General features: G+C 31.3%; 1 protein-coding gene across 1 annotated transcript in view; it reads left to right on the top strand.

The window, feature by feature from the left end:
* LOC107445048 (MAM and LDL-receptor class A domain-containing protein 1) overlaps window positions 1-23,514 on the top strand; it is a 160,013-nt gene that overhangs the window by 63,705 nt on the left and 72,794 nt on the right. Inside the window, exons 29-43 of the mRNA XM_087163642.1 lie at window positions 350-466; window positions 644-921; window positions 3,264-3,348; window positions 5,617-5,847; window positions 7,980-8,105; window positions 10,701-10,825; window positions 12,074-12,158; window positions 12,241-12,372; window positions 13,896-14,042; window positions 14,154-14,239; window positions 15,149-15,316; window positions 16,695-16,791; window positions 18,157-18,318; window positions 19,880-20,059; window positions 21,903-22,001. Of these exons, the coding sequence (XP_087019768.1) occupies window positions 350-466; window positions 644-921; window positions 3,264-3,348; window positions 5,617-5,847; window positions 7,980-8,105; window positions 10,701-10,825; window positions 12,074-12,158; window positions 12,241-12,372; window positions 13,896-14,042; window positions 14,154-14,239; window positions 15,149-15,316; window positions 16,695-16,791; window positions 18,157-18,318; window positions 19,880-20,059; window positions 21,903-22,001 (2,118 nt within the window). The remainder of the gene's footprint in view (window positions 1-349; window positions 467-643; window positions 922-3,263; window positions 3,349-5,616; window positions 5,848-7,979; window positions 8,106-10,700; window positions 10,826-12,073; window positions 12,159-12,240; window positions 12,373-13,895; window positions 14,043-14,153; window positions 14,240-15,148; window positions 15,317-16,694; window positions 16,792-18,156; window positions 18,319-19,879; window positions 20,060-21,902; window positions 22,002-23,514) is intronic.

The raw sequence follows: 23,514 nt of genomic DNA, 5'->3' as shown, positions 1-23,514 counted from the left end.
TAAATCTTTTTCGTAATTTTAAATTTTTTTATTTTTATTTTATATTTTTATATCAGACACTGAAATTTCCCCTCAAAAGCTCTGAAGATAATCACTTTATCATATATTATAAATCAAATAGGTGTAGCATTTAGCAAGTCATTGACACAAGACAACTATAAAGAGAAAATAACGGAGTGACATTAGAGAACAAAATACTGAACAATTATAAATAATTTATAAAAAAAAAAAAAAACACTTAGGCGCGTTTTGTAGTAACGAGATGTGCCCTGAATTAAGCAAAAATATATTTTAATAACTTAATCATTATATTTGTGCAGCAAAGAATTAACGTAGAAAATTATTTCAGGAGCTCTGTCTGCTGATGTACCGACTGATATGTTGAAAGATGACTTTGACTGGATTCGTTGGATTGGGGAAGAATATTTCGGACCACCAAGAGATCACACACTAGGAACACCTCAAGGTAAATCAATACATTATCTCTTCCTAGGAAATCAATAGTACAACGAAATTAAGAAAAAATCAGTGAAATAAATTCATTGTTCCACTATAACATTAACTCCGAACTAAAGCAATTAGCATATTATTAATATATTATTGTTAAAATACTTGTATCACTGATATTTATTATTTTTTTAAGGTTTTTACATGCTTCTGGATCCAAGATTCACCAGCTTTGGGAAGACAGCTGTTTACATGTCTGAGCGCTTACGTGCACCGTCCGGTGTCTGTCTGAAGATATGGTACGCCATACCCAGTTATCAGAATGGAGCAACTCTGCAAGTGTTTGTCAGTAGTGACTTTAAAAAAGCAGATCAACTTATGTTGATCAAAGACCCTACGAATGCAGAATGGAAGGAAGCCTTAGTGTCTGTGATACCCTCACCAGTGATGGATTCAGCATTTAATGACTTTTGGGTGGGTTTGCTTTGTGAAACGAAACAATATTTTGTACTTCATAAAGTGTCAATTGATAATTTCTCTCAATAGAAAACGGAAATGAGAAATCTTATTTTCTTTGAAAAAAGGAGCAATTAATAACGTTTGGAGGGATTTGCTTCACAAATCGCAAACAATATTTTATCATTCCTAAATAATAATAAATAGATTATTTCTTCTTGAAGGAATGTGAAATGCAAAAGTAAGAAGTCCTAATGTCTTTAAAAATAGGAACATTAGAACAATAAGAACACTCAGGTGAATTTGCTATGTAAGACAAAACAATATTTTATCATTCATAAAATATAAATAGATTATTTCTTCTTGAAGGAAAGTGAAACGCAAAAGTAAGAAGTCCTAATGTCTTTAAAAATAGGAACATTAGAACACTTAGAATCGGAACATTAGAACAATAAGAACACTTAGGTGAATTTACTATGTAACTACTACAAAACAATATTTTATCATTCATGAAATATAAATAGATTATTTCTTCTTGAAGGAAAGCGAAACGCAAAAGTAAGAAATCCTAATGTCTTTAAAAATAGGAACAGTAGAACACTTAGAATAGGAACATTAGAACAAAAAGAACACTTGGGTAAATTTACTATATAAGACAAAACAATATTTTATCATTCATAAAATATAAATAGATTATTTCTTCTTGAAGGAAAGTGAAATACAAAAGTAAGAAGTCCTAATGTCTTTAAAAATAGAAACGTTAGAACACTTAGAATAGGAACATTAGAACAATAAGAACACTTAGGTGAATTTACTATATAATTACTACAAAACAATATTTTATCATTCATAAAATATGAATAGATTATTTCTCTTGGTAACACGAAATTAAAAAGTCTTAATATCTTTGAAAACAGGATCATTTAATAACGCTGGCATGATTTAGCTTTATAAGACGAAACAATATTTTATCATTTATGAAACATGAATAGATTATTTTTTCGAGAGGGAAAGTAAAATACGAAAGTAAGAAGTCTTAGAAAGTAAGAACATCCATTGATTTTCGGGTGGGTATGATTTGTAATACCCAACAATCTTTTGTTATTAATAAAATTTGAATTGCTTATTTCTCCCCATGGAAAGTATATTTTAATGTAATAGGTCATAATATCTTTGAACATAGAATCACTTAAATTATTTTAGGGATTTTAAAACTTTAATTATGATTTTTCAACTTTCCACATATTCTGTCTAGATGTTTGGAATACTTTTAAGAGAGATATCGTCATCAATTGTATACAATATAACAGCATACATAAAATTTTTGATGTATATTAAACTCAGTGGCGCGACAGCCCGTTGAGGGCCAAGGCCTACTGTGCCCATCTCAGTTTTCTTAACCTTTAGGCTCTGGGGTGCAGGAGCAGATGTTCCGATTAGGTGGTCAGCCGAACGCGGAACACCCAGTGTTTAGTTCCCAAGCATGTTTGGTACTCATTTATCGACCCACTGAAGGGATAAAAGTCTGAGTCAACCTTCCCCGGCCCGAGGATCGAACCAGGGACCTGTGGCACGACAGCGCGAAGCGCTACCGCTCAGCCACCGGTTTACATTCTTCTGTCACTTTCAAATCAAATGTCAATGTTATTAAGATACTTTGTTTCAAATATATGTATTTAAACGGCAAATTAGATAATCAAAGTCAAGTCATTATTTGGGGATGGAAGTTTGCATCAGTCAATCAAATCAATTGCCCCAAGTCAATGAAATATTGTTTGCTGAAAATTTTATGCGAGTTATAAATGTCAGAATAAGGTATTCCAATTAAGTAGCTTAGAACCAAAATTGCCTGTGCTAATTAACTGTGCTTATACCAAAATTGTCTATGATAAAATCATCCATGACTTCCATGAATAAAAAGAAAGAATCTGATAAATCACTATTATATCTCTATATCTAAATCTCTCTAATCTCTATTTGTCTTTATACTGTTTATTTATATACATTTAGTAGTTAGTGGGCCTAAAACTTTTTTTACAATATTAGTGATCCGTTGCAATTGAAAAAATTGGGAATTTTATATGAGGTTATTTTAATGAGGGTTAATTAATTACGTATTATGAGAAGTTTGAGTAAAAATGAAAAGTGGTAGAATAATCTTATAAGTTTTAGTTTTGTGTTAAAGAAAATATGTTTATAAGAAAGAGTCAAAGAAACTAATAAACCATTTTTTAATGTTTAATTAATTAATTCTTTTTAATTTTTATTCAGGTATTTTTGTTGGGTAAAGCAGTTAATAACACTATGGGATACATTGCAATAGACGTTTAATTAATTAATTCTTTTTAATTTTTATTCAGGTATTTTTGTTGGGTAAAGCAGGTAATAACACTATGGGATACATTGCAATAGACGATATTTCTGTCTCGGAAGGCATTTGTGAAGGTAAGAAAAAGAAAGTTTTTATATTTGAATTTCTCTGACATAAGCATTCTTCGCTATTTTAAAATTAAACAGTTTTACTGAAGAATTGTTTTATTTACTGCAATTTTATCTATCGTGTTTTATAAGTGTGATTCAATTTCTATGTAAGTAATTTTTCACTTTATTTTGAAAAGCAAAAAAATTTACAGACTAAAAGAAAACTTAAATTACTCGGTGACGAAAAAATAACATCTCAATAACCTTGTGACCAACATTATTTTTCTGCAGAAATTCTGAAGAAATAATGTATAGCGGTAACCAAGATTTTATGCGTATTAATACGCGTTCACAAAACTGAAAAAAATAATTTTTTTTATAAGCCGCTCTATATTAGTGTCAAATTAGTGTATATCTTAGTGTCAAACTCATAACAAAGTAAACAATGATGATTATGTTCAGAGATAATAATATTACGATTGCTTATGTATTAGGTAAAACATTTTATTTCAAACATAAAACTTTAGGTAACCGTTTTGTTGCAAACTCTCTCGTTTGCACTTTTCAATTCACGACATGTTCATTCCTGTAATAACAGTAAAACTCGGATTTAATGTATCCAGTGAATTACGTTTCCTGCTTTTAACGAATTTTCCACTTGGACTCTCTATATTTCTTATATCAATAGTTTAAAAGTATTTAGAGAGTCCTCTAATACTATTTCCCTTAAATCCGAGTCATCTTTCATCCAACTGTTAGTTGATAATTTAAGTGATTTGATGAGTATAAAAGCCCAAAGTGACATTAATCATCGCTCAGTGTACTAGAAATTGGACTTAAAAATGTTTAAATAGAGCATTTTCCTGTAATTTGCACGAGTTAGCTTCAACCATGAGATCTAGGAATAATAAATTCTTTAAAAAATTAGTGCAGAAAACAGCTTGTGAAAATGGTGCTAGATAAGTTGGAGTCTTGTGTAATTTGTAATATCCACCGAAAAAAATTAAAGGCGTTATAAGCCTTAAGCTTAAAATTTTCCACCTGGAAAGAAAATTTCAAAGATTGTATTGTTAATGGTTTCATAATACGTAGTTTTAAATCAATTCTGACAAACATGATTCTGGTACGAAAACACTTATTAAATATTGTGCCTGATACCGATTTTATGAAGCATTCGCATTGTGTCAAAGATCGGATGGCTTTGTGAATCATTTCCAGACAAACCAAGGCAATTTCAACAGTTTTAATGGTTTATGGAATCTAATAGGGATGAGGAAGATTGAATCTTTAGATCTACCACCATCATTTAATGAAGCAGCAGTTATGCTTTCGAGACAAAAATTTTCTTTTCCACGGACATGAAGAACAAGAAAGTTAAAGGATGTTTTTTTATTGTTGGAAAATTCATCGTGTAGTCTAAGACGAGACAAAGGGAAAACATCAGATTCGGATTTTCTTTTAATTAAAGTAAAATAAGCTTTTTTTGTTTGCTAAATATAGACGCGAAAAAGGAAAAAACATTAGATTCGGAGTTTTTTTAATTAAAGTAAAGTAAGTTTTTCTTGTTTGCTAAATATAGACGAGAAAAAGGAAAAACATTAGATTCGGATTTCTTTTTAATTAAAGTAAAATAAGCTTTTTTTTCCTTCTAAATATAGACGAGAAATAGGAAAAACATTAGATTCGGATTTTTTTAAAATTAAAGTAAAGTACATTTTTCTTGTTTGCTAAATAAACTGCAATATAGTTACTGATTGTAAATTTTCATGTTCCCGGTATATCAGTGTTTCCCAAAGTGTGGTACGCGTACCCCCAGGGGTACAGGAGCAGTTTAGCGGGGGTACGCGTTCTTAAGCGAAATATCTTGCAACAAACGAAAATTTAAAAAAAAATTATTTAAAAACAATGCTAGCCATGAAAATTTACGATTACGTATTTTTCTATTGGCTTTTTATGCAGAGTTAACAGTTAATATTTAGTGGTGTCAACAGTCAGTTGTGATTTTTAACTTTATTCTCCACTCTAAATAAACATATTTGTCAAAAAATACGTTAATTTTTTTATTAGTGGTACACAGCGTTACGAAAAATTTTGAAAGGGTACACAAAAGTCATAAGTTTGGGAAACACTGCGGTATATAATGATATCTCGTTCTTTATGACATTTCGGTCCAGTCCTACGAGTATCATTAAGTCTAGGTACTACTGTATTTCTAAAATAATAACTCTTCATAGATGTGCAAATAATTTAATTAATATAAAATTGATAACATTTGTTCTAATATTTCCGCAGAAAAAACTGAATTGTTTGATTGCAAAAATGGACAACACGTATTGACCCGCGATGTGTGCAATTTTAAAAAGGACTGTTTGAATGGTTTGGATGAAGAAAAATGTGCTGATTGTGACTTTGAGAAAGGACTTTGTGGTTGGGTCGGAAGCAACGATTACTATTTCAAGTGGTCCTGGGAAAGAGCTAGAAGAAAAGATCTGTCACTGGATCATACAAAAGGAGATTCATCAGGTAATTTTTTTAAAGGAAAAAAAATCATCACAAATTGTTTTTTTAGATATCAAGGTAAACTCCACACAATTGAACTAAAATGGAGTTGGAACTACGCTTTGTTTACAACTCACTTTTCTGTTAGTAATGATGAGTAATCAATTGCACTTCAAATTTCAATCGCTTTTTGATTAGCAAGAGCGATCAACTCTCTAATTAAGATCAGTGCTCAATGCTAATGCAAGTTTCAATCGATTTCTAACCGATATAAACAGAATTTATCGTTATATTAATTGGAGCCCTCGTCAGTGAAATTTTGACTGCACTGTGAAAAAAAACTCTTTAACCAGTATTTGGTGCAAAGTTTCTTATTATCCCAAAGTTTAGTTAAATGGAGGTCAATTTTATTTCAGTTGCACCATAAATTGTGAAGCATGATCGAGTAATACTTCCATGGTGCAACTGATTGCACCAAAAACTTGGTAAAGGACGTGAAACTTTGACGGTGACTGTAAGCTGAACGATTTTTGTTTACGACGCCATGCTTTCTTTACAACTCGGTCTCGGTGTATCGGGACGACTAATGCATGTTGTTTCAAGTATCAACTTATTTAGGGAGATAAATGTTTTATTTGCATTAATTAAAGTTCATTTCCTTTTTAAGGTGATTTTTTAAATTTGATTGGCTGTGTAAAATGGTTAGAGGTCATAAAATTACCTACTTCCGGCAAATAGTTTTGTTCGAGTAAATAGCAGCCTTAGCTCTTTAAACATACCTAATAGTAGTATAACTTTTCCCTGCTTTTATAAAAATAAAAAAAAGAAAGAATGAAATTAGGCGTTTTGTTTCCTAAAAACACCTACTTTTGGTGCAACTTTCTACTGCTGTTCGGAGCTAGTGAAAATTCCAAAATATGGCAAAATTGAGCTCCCTTTTACGTAGCCAGCAAATGAATACCAATTTTTGGTGCAACGTGGCTCTGAATTTTTAACAGTGTACTTATTTGAACACTAATCTTATAACTGAAACTTTTTGCTAGACGACACCACAAGTCTTAATAATTTTTAATCACCACTAGCAAAATTTATTACATTTGTGAGTAGACGAATTCTATTAACGAATGGCACTTTCAACTGCAACAGTTTCCCTACCACTATAATTGAAATCAATTTCTATATTATCCCCTGGAGGAGATATTTATGTATTGACACTTTAACTGATCTCTGATTTGTTTAAATCTTTACTGACACAGTTTCAATGTTTTGCATTTTTTTTTAATCATGAAATCAAAAATTTCGCAATCGAAATTTTTGAATATTTACCGAGTAAGTCGGGCAATAACTCTTTTTTTTTGTCTGACCAAGAAGGTAATATACACCGAAGAGCCATTACATTATGACCACCCCTTCATCTATAACAATGGGTTCGCCCAGGTTTTCATGGTTTCTGCCCCAGGAACAATGTTTTCATGGGACACATAAGGACCCATAATCCTCATAGAACAATCCCTGACGCCTGTAAGCTACTTGAACATAGTTGCAGACCAGGTTCACCCATTCATGGCAACAGTTTTTCCTACGGGGGACGGTGTTTACCAACAGGATAATGCACCATGTCATAAGGGTCGAATCCTCATGGATTGGTTCGAGGAACATTCCAGTGACTTTCAAGTCATGTCTTGGCCCCCAAATTCGCATAACCATAATCCAATAGAGCATTTGTGGTCCAACTTGAAAAACCAATTTCGTGCTGCCACGGTACCCCCTCGCAATGTGAGGGAATTGCATGACCAGTTGGTGAGCGCTTGGTACTAGATACTTCAGACTACCTATCAGCACCTCGTGGAATCAATGCCACGGTGGGTGTTAGCAGTTTTGAGGGCTAGAGGTGGTCCTACATGTTATTAGCAGGGTGGTCATAATGTAATGGCTCTTCGGTGTATATGGTGCGAAAAATATATTCGTAATTAACTTTTAGCAATATCAGAAATTCCCCCATATCTGTCGAAAACGATAAGTTGTACTTTTCTCGTCAGATAACAATAAAATTATATTCTTCTTTTTAGTCTATTTCTAAAAGTAATTAAAGTTTTTATTTTATTTATTTTTCAATGTTTTTCTTCGTTGGATGTTTAAACTTAATATTTTTGTAGGTGCCTATGTCATTGCCTCTCAGACCTGGTCATCCGGTAATTTGAGAGCAACACTAGCAAGTAGAGATTTGAGAAATGCGTTTTCAACATGTTCTATGGAGTTCTACTACCATCTTCGGACTGGCAGTAAGTAATATCTATTTATCACGTGTTATGGTGTACAGGCTTTTAAAAAAAAAATTTTTTAGTACCTATCTCCCTCAAGACCAATCGGGGCACTCTCCCAAAAGCCCCTTTCATTTAAAAAAAAATCATGCAGTCTCATTTTTTATAAAAACTAATATGACAGTTCTTTAGTTACTTCTGAATTCAATGAATGTCTCCCAAATATTTAGTCGTTCGAAAAACAGCTTTTTTAAAAGAAAAAAAAACTAATATCCTGGAAAAATCCCTCTGGAGAGGTCTGATAAGAGGAAAAATTCGAATTCTGAATCAATCCCTCCTGAATTAATTACTTAAAGTCAAATTCTTAATATAAATAGCGATTTAAATAGGGAAAAGTCTTCGATGATGCTCGCATTATAATTTTGGAACCTACCTTGGAAATCAATTAATCTTTTTAAACATAGCACTACAATACTTTCTTGCTTAATTAAAGTAGATTATCAGTGATTATTTTATTTTTTGCATACATTTAATGACTTAGCTCACTTTTTATTTTCTGTTCGTGAGAATGTGAATTGAAATAAGAAATTTAGCTAACAACGTCCCTTGCCAAAAAACAAATTGAAAACACATTAATTTCTTAGATATTCACATTAAGCATTGAAAAATATTCCCTTTAATTATTCTTCAGCTATAAAACTCCAAAAAATGATTTAAATTATAAGAAAAAAGTTTTCCCTCTAAAATAGTTAGGGCCTTGTTGGTACTCATGTTGGTGTATTCTGTACTCATCTTAGTGTATTTCCTATTTCTAAATAATAATTATGAATGCTTCTTAACCTTTCTATTATAGCTAGTGTATTATCCGAATATACAGTAGCATTTACAAAGAAATAGAAAACAGCGAGGCATTTATTAAAATCAAAATTAAATGTATCAGACGTCTTAAGTAATTCATTGAATAGAAAAAAAATTAAACTGCAAATGAACTTGTAAAAATAGTTTTTTTCATGCATTTTTTTGCAGCTTTTATTTTGTAATTACCCGACTTAACTGTTATGGGACCCTCCTTAACCCCTTGGGGACGGGTGATTCAGAAAAGCATCCGTACAAAATCAGAATCAGGATATAAATAAATAAAAAACGGTAACTTAAATGTAGTCGTTGCTAATTTGACAGACTTACTTTGCTTTTACTTTAATTATTGTTAGTTTAATCACATATATAATCAATGTTAGTTCAAAGTATAACTAAATAATTTTATTTTGAACTAAGTAATGGTGAATTAAATAAATCAAACAATTATAACCCCGCCCACAAATGAACTGCTTAAGAACTCTACTTTGGTTACTAGTTTTATATTTTGACCCTGATTAATACGGTTTCATGCTGGCACGTATTTGTGACAGTCGGCGCGAAAGGGTTAATTGTTATGCTAAGGAAAAATTCAGATAATTTAGTATCGAACTGTGAAACTTTTATTTCATATGAATATTTCATTTGCAATCATGCATATTCTTTATTTTTTAAAATATGTATATATTTAAAATTATTTATCACATTCAATCACTTATTCTTCACGTTTTGTAAGAATCTTTGTTCCAGATAAAATTTTCTAATAAGTACTTGGAAGACGGGTTGTAGAAACCCACCAACACCACTGCTGCAGATTATCATAGAATCAACAGATTAATTTTGCTCTTTGTAACGAGAAGATTTTGTTTCAATATTATCATGTGCAAGTTCATCTTCTTTATTTTTTTCTGATTTCTTCATCGTGCTTTATGTGTATACAACCCTTCCTTCGTCTCTTGAGCAGTGCTATTTATTTTTAAACACTCTCAACATTTAAAACATCTCTACACTTGTTTCTTATCAAAATTAAAACACCAAATTAGAGAAAGAACTCATAGGACTAAAAAAAAAAATAGCTGCTTAATTATCGGCTTTTATGGCCTATTTTATTCTTTACAGCATAATCCATTCATATTGACAATTATTCTATTTATGATCATTTTATAAAATTTTAATTGAATTTAAGCAACAGGGCTTTTGCACAGAGCTTTCCATTTTCCAATTATGCTATATATGCAGAGATGCCAACTTGCTCCGGACAGCAAATATATATTTTAAAGTGGTAGTTTATCAATTGTAATTCTTGGTTTAATAAATTCAATTTAGTAGATTTTTATCCACCACTATTTCTAAATAATTCGTAGGCTTATAGAATTCACCACTTTATAATACTTAGGTCTTGCTATACCTTTTAAAAAGCAAGCAAAAATAGTCAAATATTGGCAAAATTTACTTTGTAGTTATTTACCGTCTTTTTAAAAATTATTTTGGCATGTCCGGAGCAATTTGGCATCTCTGTATAAGTGTGTTGAATGAAGCTGTATTTTTTAATGGAAATAATCCCTATCAGACTGTCCTGGTCACGCAAGCAAAATCGTGTTGCAAATTGATGCTGTAAATTTTGCTTCCAAGCCAGGAGGTAGAATGTTGCGAAACAGCTGGAATGAAAATGACAAAACAACATCTAAATAAATAATACACTCATAAATAAAACCAAAGACTAAATGAAGCGTAACTTTTATGAATGTACTTTTTTTTTAGTGGATTTCAAGGTGACCTTAGAGAGGAGCAACAAGAGTGTAGATATCTGGATACCAGAAGGAAATAGTGAAGATGTTTGGAATGGAGCACAAGTGTTCCTTGGCCGAATACCTAAAACCTTTAAGGTGAGATTTTTTATTCATTTAATTCCTACAATTAGTTCACACACTCTCCATTTATATATATTTCATACCTGCCAACATTCACTCTTTTCGAGAATGGATTTTCCAAGTGGTAGTAAAACAATTACCGAAAAACTATCTTCCTCAAAAATATATTTATATTTTAATCGGGTTTAATTTCGCTATAGTAAGGAATAATATGCTTTTATATATTTGTTGTAACTATTTATATGTAGTAGTGGGCAAACTGATTTAAAATTATTATTATAATTCAAAAAGTTTAGTGAAATGACATGAATTTCACTAGCACTTTAAATATGAAAATGAAATCTTCCGGGAAAACCGGAAGAGTTGGCAGCTATGATATTTATATATCTTGCTCAGATTTACAGTCGTTAACACTATGCTGTCCGCATATATTTAGTGATAAGGTTACCATGTAACCGGTTCCGTGTAACTTGCTCCACTTTGTAAAACAGTATTTTCTAGTGGTAGCGAAATTTAAGTTACTTTTAGTTTAGTATTTTTCATTATAAGTAATTTTTTCACCACTAAATATTAAAGATTATAAGTATGATATAAAATGCAACGTTAAAGTATCAAACTACTGGTTACTATATTAAAAAGTAGGCGTAACTATCTTTCTTTAACGAATTTTACTATATAATTTTCTACCACTTTATTAAAACTATTCCAGAAAGCGGAGCAGTTGGCATCCCTGTACTCTATTGTCCCTTGACAAAATGTCACATTAATATCAGGTTGCAACGCGCGACACCTATGTGTTGTCACCAGCCACTAACGTTTGGCTTGGACATGGCTCTAACGTGTTGTCACCGGCTGTTAGTGTATGGCTTGCGTATGGCACCAATGTGTTGTCACCGGCAGCAAACGTTTGGTTTTCACGTGACAACACGTTGGTGTCACCGGACATGAAAGTGTTAATAAAATGCTTTTCATTCATCCACTCAACTTCAAATACATTATTTTAAACCTGTAGTGGATGACACTGGATGTCAATACAGTTTTTTCAGTTTTCTCATTAATTAAACTTAATTCATTAATTAAATTTAATTTATTAATTTGAGTTTTATATGGAAGAAAAAAATTTATCTTATACAAGTAACTGAAATAAAATTTTTCTCTGTTGACCTAAGATGGAATTGACTGAATTTTTTTTAATATTACTTGTTTTTGATTAATCCTACTAAATTATTACAACTACCTATTAATTAATTCATTTTTATCTAGCTTAATTTTGTGGCTGATCGGGATAGATACGTACCTTCAACCGTGGCAGTGGATGATATAACACTATCTCAATGTGAAACACTAAGTAATTGTTTTTAACATTTTGATTCAAATATTTTAAGCTACATTTGTTACAACATGGAATTAATTATTTGCAAATTTCGCAGCAACTGGAGGACCTGGAATGTGCACATCAGACCAATTTGATTGCAAAAACTCAAGATGCATTTCGAAGAACAAAATTTGTGACTACACAGATGACTGTGGAAATTTTGAAGACGAAAGACAAGAAATGTGTGGTATGATGAGTCTTAAAGCAGAACCCCTATTTCTCACTTAAACTTATTTCCATGTTTCTTCTTTTTATAATATGTTCTTTTTTTTCTCAGCAGTGTAGGGATAAATATCCTTAAAAGTCTATTTTTTTTTAAATTTCATAATCACTTATAAAGTAACAGCTGCGAATTTATGCCTTACCTGACATAGATTAAATGATCTTTGGTGGACTTAAATTCCAAAAAAAAATCTTTCAGATCTTAAACTTGGACTGGCTTGGATTACAAGACTTTGAACCCATGTGGGTTCGACCTTCCATATGCTAACAAGTGTATCTTGCAGGTTTTGAGATTCTTGTGCATGGACCAAAAGTCTGAAAATTAAAGCAAACTCTTTCTTTTAGAAGCGATATAGGCTTATAAATCTAAATTAACTAAGCAATCCAATTCGTTAGTTTTTAATAAAATTTGAAAAGAATAATAAAATATTCGTGTATTTTTTGTGTAAAGATATACTTTCTTGAAAATCTTGATTAAAAAGGAAAATTGTTTGCCTCATTCTATTTGAATAAATAAATATCTGAAACGATTAATTTAGTTTCATTGTTTGGTTTAGTTTAAAAATTACTATTTGAATATTTAAAAAGTATTAGCACTTTTTCGTATGAATCCAAGGAAATAGTTTTCAATTAAAATAGTTGATTTTATGACCCTAAGAAAAAGACTAGCACATATCGATTTTTTTTTGCTATAAAATTAACATTTTTTAATGAAAAAATTAAAAATAAAAGCATTTAACATGAGTTATAATTTTTATGCAAATCAATAAAAATTTTATTTTTTCCTGATTTAAGCCTCCACACGTATTTTTAATAGGTAGTCCGATCTGACCACTGTGAAGGATATCCATTTACCGAACGAGTCATTTAATACAGAATATAGTTAAAATAAGAAAGTGGTAGCAAATATATGACTAAAAATTGGTTTTATTTATGAATATTATTGGTTTGCCTTATTCGCTTGTCAACCACTACAGATTCAATTCTCAAATATGTATGACAAATTTCTCTCAATTACTTTGATAGGTTTTACTTTGAAAGGTTTTGAGTTCATGCGCACAACTGGTTCACTTTTTAAACAGTCTGCGCGGACTACTTATAAAAGACCGTGTGGAGACTTCTTGATGTAGGAGGTGATGTTTAAGTTCGCTGAATAAATTTTTAATTTTCCCTATTTCGAACGAAATAGTGTTAACTCATAGGACAAAAAAGAAAGTGATTTGAAGAATTTATATTGATATGATTTTCGAAAATAATTTTGAATTAGAATACGATTTCGGTATTCGAATATGATTTTAATGAAGATCATAAAAAATTATCTGAAATCGTCAGATATAGCATTAAATATTGATAAAAACATCTTTAGTAACAATTTTCATTATTTATTTTTTGTGAGCTTAAAACTATAGAAAGACGTTAAATGCAATATAGATTTGGAATAGTACTTATACAATATAGAAAGTAATTTACTTTTTAATTTACAAACAGCTACCGGTATTTCACGATGTAGTTTTGACCAATCCTTCTGCAACTGGATTAAAGATTCTTCAACTGCTGGAATATGGCAACTAAGAGGGCCTTTCCCAACTCTTGACCAAGGTCCAACACGTGATCACACATCTGGGTTTAGTAATGGTATGTTTCACGTAACGTTTTTATTTGTTAAAGATTTGGTTGCAAGTTAATTTTATTATTTGTAGTACTACATTAGTATTTTTAATCCTAAACTTTTCTTTTTTCTTCCAGGAAAATTCTTGTTCTTAGCTGGAAGACAAAATCCTCCAGCAGCACGACTGCTTGGTCCCTTGCTGCAACCAGCTGCAGATTGCCAAGTAAAAAGAAATTACTGCTTTTTTTAAATAAAGAATGTTCTAACAATTTGGCGAACAATTGTTAGAATGTTCTAACAACTTGGCTAATCAACTAATTCTTAATAAAGCATAATAGTTTCAAATAAATTACTTATTGAGACAAAAATTTGCGCAGATTTTAAAATGTTTCTTACATACACATGCAGAAATCCAGGCAATTTTTTCATTTCCACTCTCTGAAAATGTGCCTCAATGAGCACAGATTGGAGAGTTTCATCTCATAAAAAAGTGCACTCATTTGTCGTAAGGCATTTAACATTATATTTTCTTTCCTTATTATTAATATTATTGCAATATTATTCCGTTATTGAATACTTTCTCTTTTGTTTGGTTATATCTTCTTAATTACAAATTTTTTTATTTTTTGAATGTCAAGTCGAACGCAAGTGATAAATGCTAGTTTTAAAATTTATCTGAAGTTATTAAAAAAAATCACCAGTGATAAAAACAAAACTGGAAGTGGCTTTTATTAAGTATCTGGAAAAATTTCGTGGAAATATCGAATTTTTAAAACTTCTGAACTCTTAACCAGTGAATAGAATAATTTTTAAATAATATTTTGTTTCTAATTGGTTGGCAATTCAGAATGTTATACAGAAACTATTTGTTTCGTTCTTAAGCATTTAGGAAGTTGCTTTTTATTCCATCTTAACATCTTAAAATTTCAAATCTTAAAATTAAATACTGAATATTTTATTCAAACAGTTTGCTTCTATGTGTTGGATAAAGGTAAAGGCAATTGGACAGCGAAAGTCTAATAGTAACTAGCATACAATGCTTTATTAAGAATATTGATAGTTAAAGCGAATTCTCTGTAAAAGCTCATTTCATTATTTTTAAAATACAACAATATTTTTTTTTAAAAATTAGATTCGAATTTACTACGATATTAGAGGTGCTGGAGATTTCTATCTTCGTATCAAAACTAAAACTGCATCAAATGGAGAAGAAACAGTTGTTTGGAGCAGAGAAGATCCAACCGAAGGGTATTTTTTCATTGAAGATGGGTTTACATTTAACGAAACCAAACCTTTCCAAGTAAGTTCGCATAAATAATTTTTTCAATAGAATTATCTCATAATTTTCTTAATTTTTTTTATATATTCAAACAACAGTACAGATAGCTCCATTTTCTATCACGTTTTGGGCAGCACAGGGGCAAAGAGATACGAATTTTCCGAATACGCTAGATCACGAATTTTCCGAATACGCTAGATCACGAATGTCATAGTAAAATATATAGGCACTGGCTGATTATGTATCTACCTAATAAGTAAAATGCTATGAAAAGTTCCCTAACAATACTTTTGATGTCAGCTGCAGTCCACGCATTGCATAATTTCGTATTAAGCTTATGAATGAAAGGTTTTGGAAAGCTCCATAATGCTGCTTCTGGTGTCAGCTGTCATTCCCACATTGCATTATTATGTAATGAAAGAAATGCTTTGGAAAACTCCATAACATTGTTTCTGATGTCAGTTGCAATCCACACATTACATAATTATGAATCAAATTTACAAATGAAACGATTTGGAAAACTCCATAACATTGCTTCTGATGTCAGTTAAAATCCACACAGTACATAATTATGCATCAAATTTATAAATGAAACGCTTCGGAAAGCTTCATAACATTTCTTCTGATGTCAGTCGCAATGCAATCCACTCAGTACATAATTATGTAACAAATTTATAAATGAAACGCTTTAGAAAGCTTCATAGCATTGTTTCTGATGTCAGTTGCAATCCACATGGTACATAATTATGCAGCAAATTTATAAATGAAACGCTTCAAGCTTCATAACTTTGCTCCTGATGTCAGTTGCATTCTACACAGTGCATAATTATGTATCAAACTTATAAATGAAACGCTTCGGAAAGCCTCATAACATTACATCTGATGTCAACTGTGGTCCACGCATTTTATAATTACATATTAATCTAATAAATGTAATGCTTTGGAAAATTCTTTAACATTGCTTCAAGAGTCAGTTGTGATCCACTCACTGGACAGATATGTGCATCAACTTAGTACAAATTTCAAAAATATGACTAAGGTGTTTGGCCTATTTGGAAAGCAAAAGCAATGATACGTACTGCGATATAGTATCAAGTAATCTAGCCTTATAAAGGAGTTCAATATTTCAATGCATCAATCAATTAAGACAAGTTTAACTCGACCTACTACAAAGGGGTATTCAAGAAATCAAATTTTATTGGTTCAACCTAATAAATCAAATGTCTCGAAACCTGAAAATCAATCACAAATAATGCTTCAAGTGATGGTTGTGATTCTGTAATTGGATAAGTTTATTTCTTTATTATCCCGTACCATTTTACTTTAATCAAAATATTACTTTGAAATTCAATATTAACTGAACTTATGTAATGAAATGAGTTAATTCTGCTTTTCATAGGTAATCATAGAAGCTGCAATGGATATAGGAAAAGGTAGAGTTAACTACATAGCTTTGGATGACATATCTTTCAACTACAAATGTGTTCCACAAATCAGTAAGATTTTTATTGTATTTTTTCGTTTATAATGATCAAATGTATCCTTAATTAAACGATAAGCATACCAACTACTTCATTTCAGAAGAAATGTTTTTTGTTGACTAATATTGGTATCATAGGCGAAAATTTCAAAGCGTTTTTATTCAAATCATCTCAACGGAGGGATTTTTATAAAATATTGCCTTTTCTTGAACAGTGGATTATTTAACAAAATGTTCCGCTGTCAGTAAAATCTTGGACAAAATTTCTCACATGCGGTAGATCATTACTCTGAATGGATAGATTATTATAGTTCGTTCACCAGGAGTTGTCACTTGGCTCCACCTCCTCGGACGCAGAGTTCATTTCAGCGCGGGGGAGTAAGAGGAAAAACATTTCCCCTCTTGAAATCGAGATAACCTCTAATGCGCGCAAAGCCTCCACACGGTTTTTTGCAGGTTGCCTAATCAGACCACTATGAAGGCAAACCAGTTCACGAAAGAGCCCTTTAATAGAAAATCTCATAAAAATATAAAAGTGGTAGCAAATATATGTATAAATTTTTGAATATGATTAGTTTGTCTTATTTACTTGTCTACCACTACAGATTCAATTCTCAAATATATATGACAAATTCCTCTCAGTCACTTTTAAAATCGAATTTGGTTTCAAGCGCTCAAACTGTTCATTTTTTAAATAGTCTGTGCTGACTACTTATAAGAAATCGTGTGGAGACTTTCTGATGTAGCAGGTGATGGCCAAACACAAACAGTGAATTCTTTTTCAGTCACTTACTTCGCTTTATCATCAGCTATTATACCTTTCGTTATTCTAGCTAATTTATATTTAAAAACTTTTTCCCAGTAAAATATCTCAAAAAAACAAACTATTCAATAAAAAGAGAGAAATATCAACAAGTTTATGAAATAAAATGCACATGAATATTGCGAAATACATATTTTTGTCATACGATCGCCAAATAACAGCCCTCCCTAAAATAGCAAAATAGTATCATCCGATACCACGTGATGAAGGCGGAGCCAAGTGCCAACTCCTGGTGAACGAACTATACCTCTGAACAGTGGAGTTATTTTGTAAAATCAGAACCTCTCGGATAGATTACAGCACCACTCATTCGTGAGGTCACTTCCGCAATTTTAACGTAGATCTGGAGGGGATTTCAAAATTCCGAACACATGGTGCTGCTCGTTAAATTTTTAGTATAATGAGTAAAATATAACTTCCTTTGTCGTAAATTTATTATCACTACATATTTAACTTTTTCAGAACCGTAGGAATCCTATTATATTCATTTTAAATTAAACCATCATTAATTCATATTGCTTAAATTTTATTAATTTTCATTTTTAAATTTTATTGCAGATCCTCTTCCAACTGTACCACCTGAAGTGTCAACATCGACCCCAATTAAAAAATGTAAATTTGGTGAATTTTCTTGCACCACTCTGGGACAATGTATTAACATGAGCCAAAAATGTGATTTCAGAAAAGATTGTGCAGATGGTTCAGATGAAGATTTCTGTGGTAAGTTAACAACCAGTTATACTCAACACAATTTAAAGTAGATTGAGAAGTAACTACCACTACAATTATTAAATATCAATTCACTAGTATATAAGACATGCTTAATCAATTACTGTATTGAGGTACCTTAAATTTAAAGCAAATTTATATGGTCGAAAGCTACCTCCCACATTGGTGACCCAGATGCAACGTTTACTATGATGGATGGTTCATATTGAACAGGTGGCTTGCCTGTTGAGATTGCGTAATTGCCCGCCTCGCGTTAAAGCTTCTCAGTCTCCTTACACACAACAGGATACTGCACACATTCGACGGCTAATAGCGTCACAGGAGATTCCACACACACAACCGTGAATTTTAAATAGCTCTCACGACAAACACTTAAAGCTCGGTGAACTTAATACGGTTCTCACAACAAGCGCTCAAAATCCGGTGAACTTAATACAACCATCCCGGCAACTAGTGGTATCCATTCATTGAATTCCATCCCTGTTAAAATTCTGGTGAGACAGTAATGTGGAATAACTACAATTGTTAAATAACAATTCACAAGTATATAAAACATGATGATGTCGATTCAATCTTAGGGTGCCTTTTTATAGATAAATATTAACATTGTCGATAGCTACCACCCCCATGGATCAATAAAAAACGTGTATCAAACGAATTAATTAGACAGTATAAGTTGCTAGCTGTGTATGCAAAAGGAAAAAAAGAACATCGATTAACACTAGATTTACGGGACGCATCATTTTGACGCATTTCGAGTTTTGTAAGGAAAATTACGAAACCCGTTTGAATTTTTATTTTATTTCTTGTAATGACTTTTATCCATTGATCGATGTAAGTATATATTGAAGTATATTTTCTTCAAAAGCGTTGAAATATTGAAATTCTCTTTGTGGTATACCTATCTCCACGGATATGCGTCAATTTGACTCGATCGTAATTTAGACAACATTTTGAGTAAACACGCAAGCATCGCATCAATAATAAATAGGAATGTACCGACAATACTTCGATCCGTTATCCGATATCGTTATCTCAAATGAAACAAGCGATAAACAACTGTAGCCGATAAGCAATAATAGAAAGAACAAACGCAGAATGTCAGTAAATAACCACTAAATAAATTTAGCAATTAAAAAGTGGCGAACAATATAATCCTACAAATTATTTAGAAATAGTGGTGGTTAAAAATCTACTAAATTGAATTTATTAAATATGTATTCGTATATATGTATTCGTATATATATGTATTCGTTCATGCGTCAAACTGACGCGTGATCGTAGAGATAGGTATATAATAAACGTCCGTAAACCTAGTGTTAAACATAATTCATGACTATAGTGTAGCTTACTTTCGGTAATAGTTACGAAGTTTATTGTTAGAAGTATTAAACCGAATTTGTAGCCAGTTAGATACAATATTTAACCAATTAAGCCAAAAATATAGTTCTGAAGAGGTTTTTTTAATAGTTACAAAGATCGTGGCCTGCGGGTTAACGGTTAAAATAACTAAGGTCTTCGACAGCTCATTATAAGTGATTACTTTATTTAGGTGCTTGTGATTTCCACGATGGTATGTGTGGTTTGGTAAATGTAAACTCTTGGAGCAGATATAAATGGTCGAGACAAAGTGCAGAAGCATTTGCAGATTCACAAAACTCATCAGCACCAACGACTGACAGTTATGGAAATAAAGAAGGTTATTTTGCTGCTCTGACTGGCAAACAATTCAGTAAGTCACCCTATATTTTCAACACTCTTCTAAGTTCTGAACGAAAACATAAGATTATTATTGTTGTCAGAAAATTTATACGAATAATTTTTGAGTTCGGTCTTTTGTCAAACTAAGTTTGAAAAGAAGCCAGAAACTCCAACTGCTACGGTTCGGCTTAGTTTCAGAAAAAAATTTGTTTCTTTCAAACAGTTCAAATAATTTTCACTCTAATAATATTCTAATAATTTTTATAAAATATCTCTTTGTTTCAAAAAATACTGCTTTAATTCACTACAATTTGAAGAAGAAAAAATTTAAACAACGGAAAATCTGTAGCGGTTTTGTTTCTGAGGAACTAAGATGTTGTTGATAGATTATAAAAGAAGAAAAAAAACAATATTAGATATACAAAGCATCTACATTAACACAGTCACGGTAGATTGTCTCATCTTGGCAGCGCATCTGAGTGAAAACTGGTGATTCTGGTAATAACTAGTGGGAATAACTGGTAATTCTAAACTGGTAATTTCATTTTTTAGTTTTTTTCCGGGAATAATAAAAATCCATAACTACCAATTGTTTTTAACAGATGCAATTTTTATACTGAATTGCTTCTTCGCCGTGATAAATTTCCTTACAGTAAATTGTTATTGTTGAAAATAGATTAACTTCTCCCGAATATTATCTAATATTGAAATAGCTCTTCTACCAGTATTTTCTCTTTTCCCGTACCAGTATTTTCACTTTTCCCGGCGTGAACGTGCTGTTGTGCATCCTAGATATTTCTGATTGAAAATGTAATAAAGCGTTGATTCGAGCTGAAGTTTATTTTGTTGATACTAAATACAAATTGTGTTCTGAAAGCAGCCATGTGATTGCGAGGATGCGATGGCTTAAAATTTTAGTAAATAATTAACCAAAATTTTCTCGTAATAGTTTTATTATAAAACATAATAGAACTAAAAAAAAACGCTAACAAAGCAGAAATGAAAGTAAAGAAAATTTTTTTGTACTTTCACTTGTGTTTTATTCAATGTTTTTTTTTCATCAGTCTACCTGCCACAAAGTATATCCTATCCTTTTTGGATGAGGAAACTTGCATAATTTTAAATGCACATGATCTAGATGTAGGCTAATCTTTATCTTAATATAGAATTCATTCTCTGATCTATTACTTTAAATTTTAGTTGAAGTTTTAAATTGCTTAATTATTTTTACAATAGTTTAGTTTTAGTTTAGTTTAGAAGACAAATTTCTCCCAAAACTTGATCCAGGAGTTACCTTGTCTTCTGGTTCAAAATTACAAGGCTATGAAGTTGAACATTAGTAGTCGTAAACCCATAAAATTGGATCGGCTGTTCAACGACGGTTATAATATAAAATAGTTTAGTTTTGTTAATAAAAATAAAAATTTACCTTTTTATTTTTGTTTGAAAATAATAAATCTGGCATAGTTTATTTATACCAGTACCCTTTATTGAATTAAAAGTTTGAATTTAATTTGCATAATTTTTATTTGTTTAGTTATTTACATGCTTTAAAATATAGATTTGTTCCATCTTCCTTTATATACATAATTTCTTATGCTTTAAATTAAATTTAAATAACATTTTGATATTTAATTAGATTTATCTACCTTGAATTTGCTTTGAAGTCAAACTTTGCTAAACTCATATTTTGCTTGGGGGGATCTTTATTTTTGTTACATTAGTTTCCTCTTGAATTAGTTTGGGTTGTAAACAAATTTTAATTTGTGAAGATGGGGCTGTAGTTTGGCCCGCTAAATTTTGTTGTCGGATATATATGTATGTTTTTCTTTGATTCAAAGGAAAATATTAAAATACTGTTTTCCTGTTTGCAGATCTATATGGAGGTGCTGCTGTTATGAGGACACCTGTTATGGGACAAATGGCATATTCCTGCAGAATAGAATTTTTCTATCATTTTAACATAAGATCAGGTAAAAATACGAATTGTTGTTATTGTTAAAGTAGGACATTAAGGCAATGAGGGTGCGATTGTTCTTGTTTTCCAGACGTGCCATTTATGGCCAAAAATTTGACTTCTGCCACATCCATACGTCACACCCGTTTATAGGACGAACCCATTCATACATCCATTCATTCAACCAAGGATCGTAATTTTGACCTGAACCAGAGAACGATCAATCTACTATTCAGTACCCCAGAGGTACAATTCGTTATGGGAACAAGGATGACTTTGTGACCCGACAGATTTAACGTGCACCACTTTTCATTTACTACACGGGGAATCTTCAGCTGGCTGGACTCATGTTACATTACTTCAGCCATCTGGATTCGAACTCCAGCTCCCTACCAACCAGGCTATCCCGGTCCTGAAAATAAGAATTCCATTAGGAAGTAAAACTTTTGTTGCATTTATGCATGTGCTTAATCTTACCGAATTGGGGTGTGGGGATTTCAAATCTTGAAATGAGTTTTTTCGGAAAACTACAGATTTTATACTACTAAACGGTATTTTTAGTTTAGTTTAATTTTTTTTTTGTCTGGATGTACAAATTTATAAAGAAACGTATAGGTTTATATACGAAGAATAGAAATACATACATATAGAAAAACTACAGATTTTTTACTACTTAACGGTATCTTTAGTTTAGTGTAAACTTTGAAAATAACACTTAAGACAAAGAAATACGAAAAACTTTGAAAATGACTTAGTGTTAATACTTACCACTTTCTTTTAGAAAAGAACATTTTGCGTTACTGTAGAGCAGTGTTTCCCAAAGTATAAAGTATGATACACGTACCCCCAGGGGTACGGGAACAGTTTAAGCGGAGGTGCGCGTTCTTATGCAAAATAACTTGCAACAAACGAAAATTTGAAACTTTTTTATTTAAAAGCAGAGCTAGCCATGAGAATTTACGATTACATATTTTTCTATTGGCTTTTTTTTGCAGAGTTAACAGTTAATAATTAGTGGTGTCGACAGCCAGTTGTGATTTTTAACTTTTGTGCAATTTTTTATAGTAAAAAATACGTTTATTTTTTTTATTGGTGGTACACAGCGTTACGAAAAATTTAGAAAGGGTACACTAAAGTCATAAGTTTGGGAAACGCTGCTGTACAGGAACTTTTCACAGTTAATCACATTTTTTTTTGCAGACAGAACTATGAGTTAGACATAATATTTTGAGTTATTAGATCAGTCCATGGCAAGACGGTAAAGAAAAAAAAAACTGGTACGAAAGACATTTTATTCTAGCATTTTTTTAGAGAGAAATAAAATATCTGTAATTATCAAGATTTCTTTTATGATTCTAGCATATATATAAAAAATGCTTCTTTCCAAGATAAAGCAGATATTGTAGAATAGTTTAAAAAAGAATAAGTAAACTCCTCCTGAAAACTATCTATTACGGAATTAGTTTTAGTACCAGTCGTTCTTCTTTTTCCGCCTCGTTTTCACCCCTAGATCAGACATGGAAATTAAT

This window comes from Parasteatoda tepidariorum, chromosome 5 (genome assembly GCF_982258835.1).
Source record: "Parasteatoda tepidariorum strain Cologne lab strain chromosome 5, Ptep-v5.0, whole genome shotgun sequence".
NCBI classification, from domain to species: domain Eukaryota; kingdom Metazoa; phylum Arthropoda; class Arachnida; order Araneae; family Theridiidae; genus Parasteatoda; species Parasteatoda tepidariorum.
This window is presented reverse-complemented; position numbering and strand designations above follow the sequence as displayed.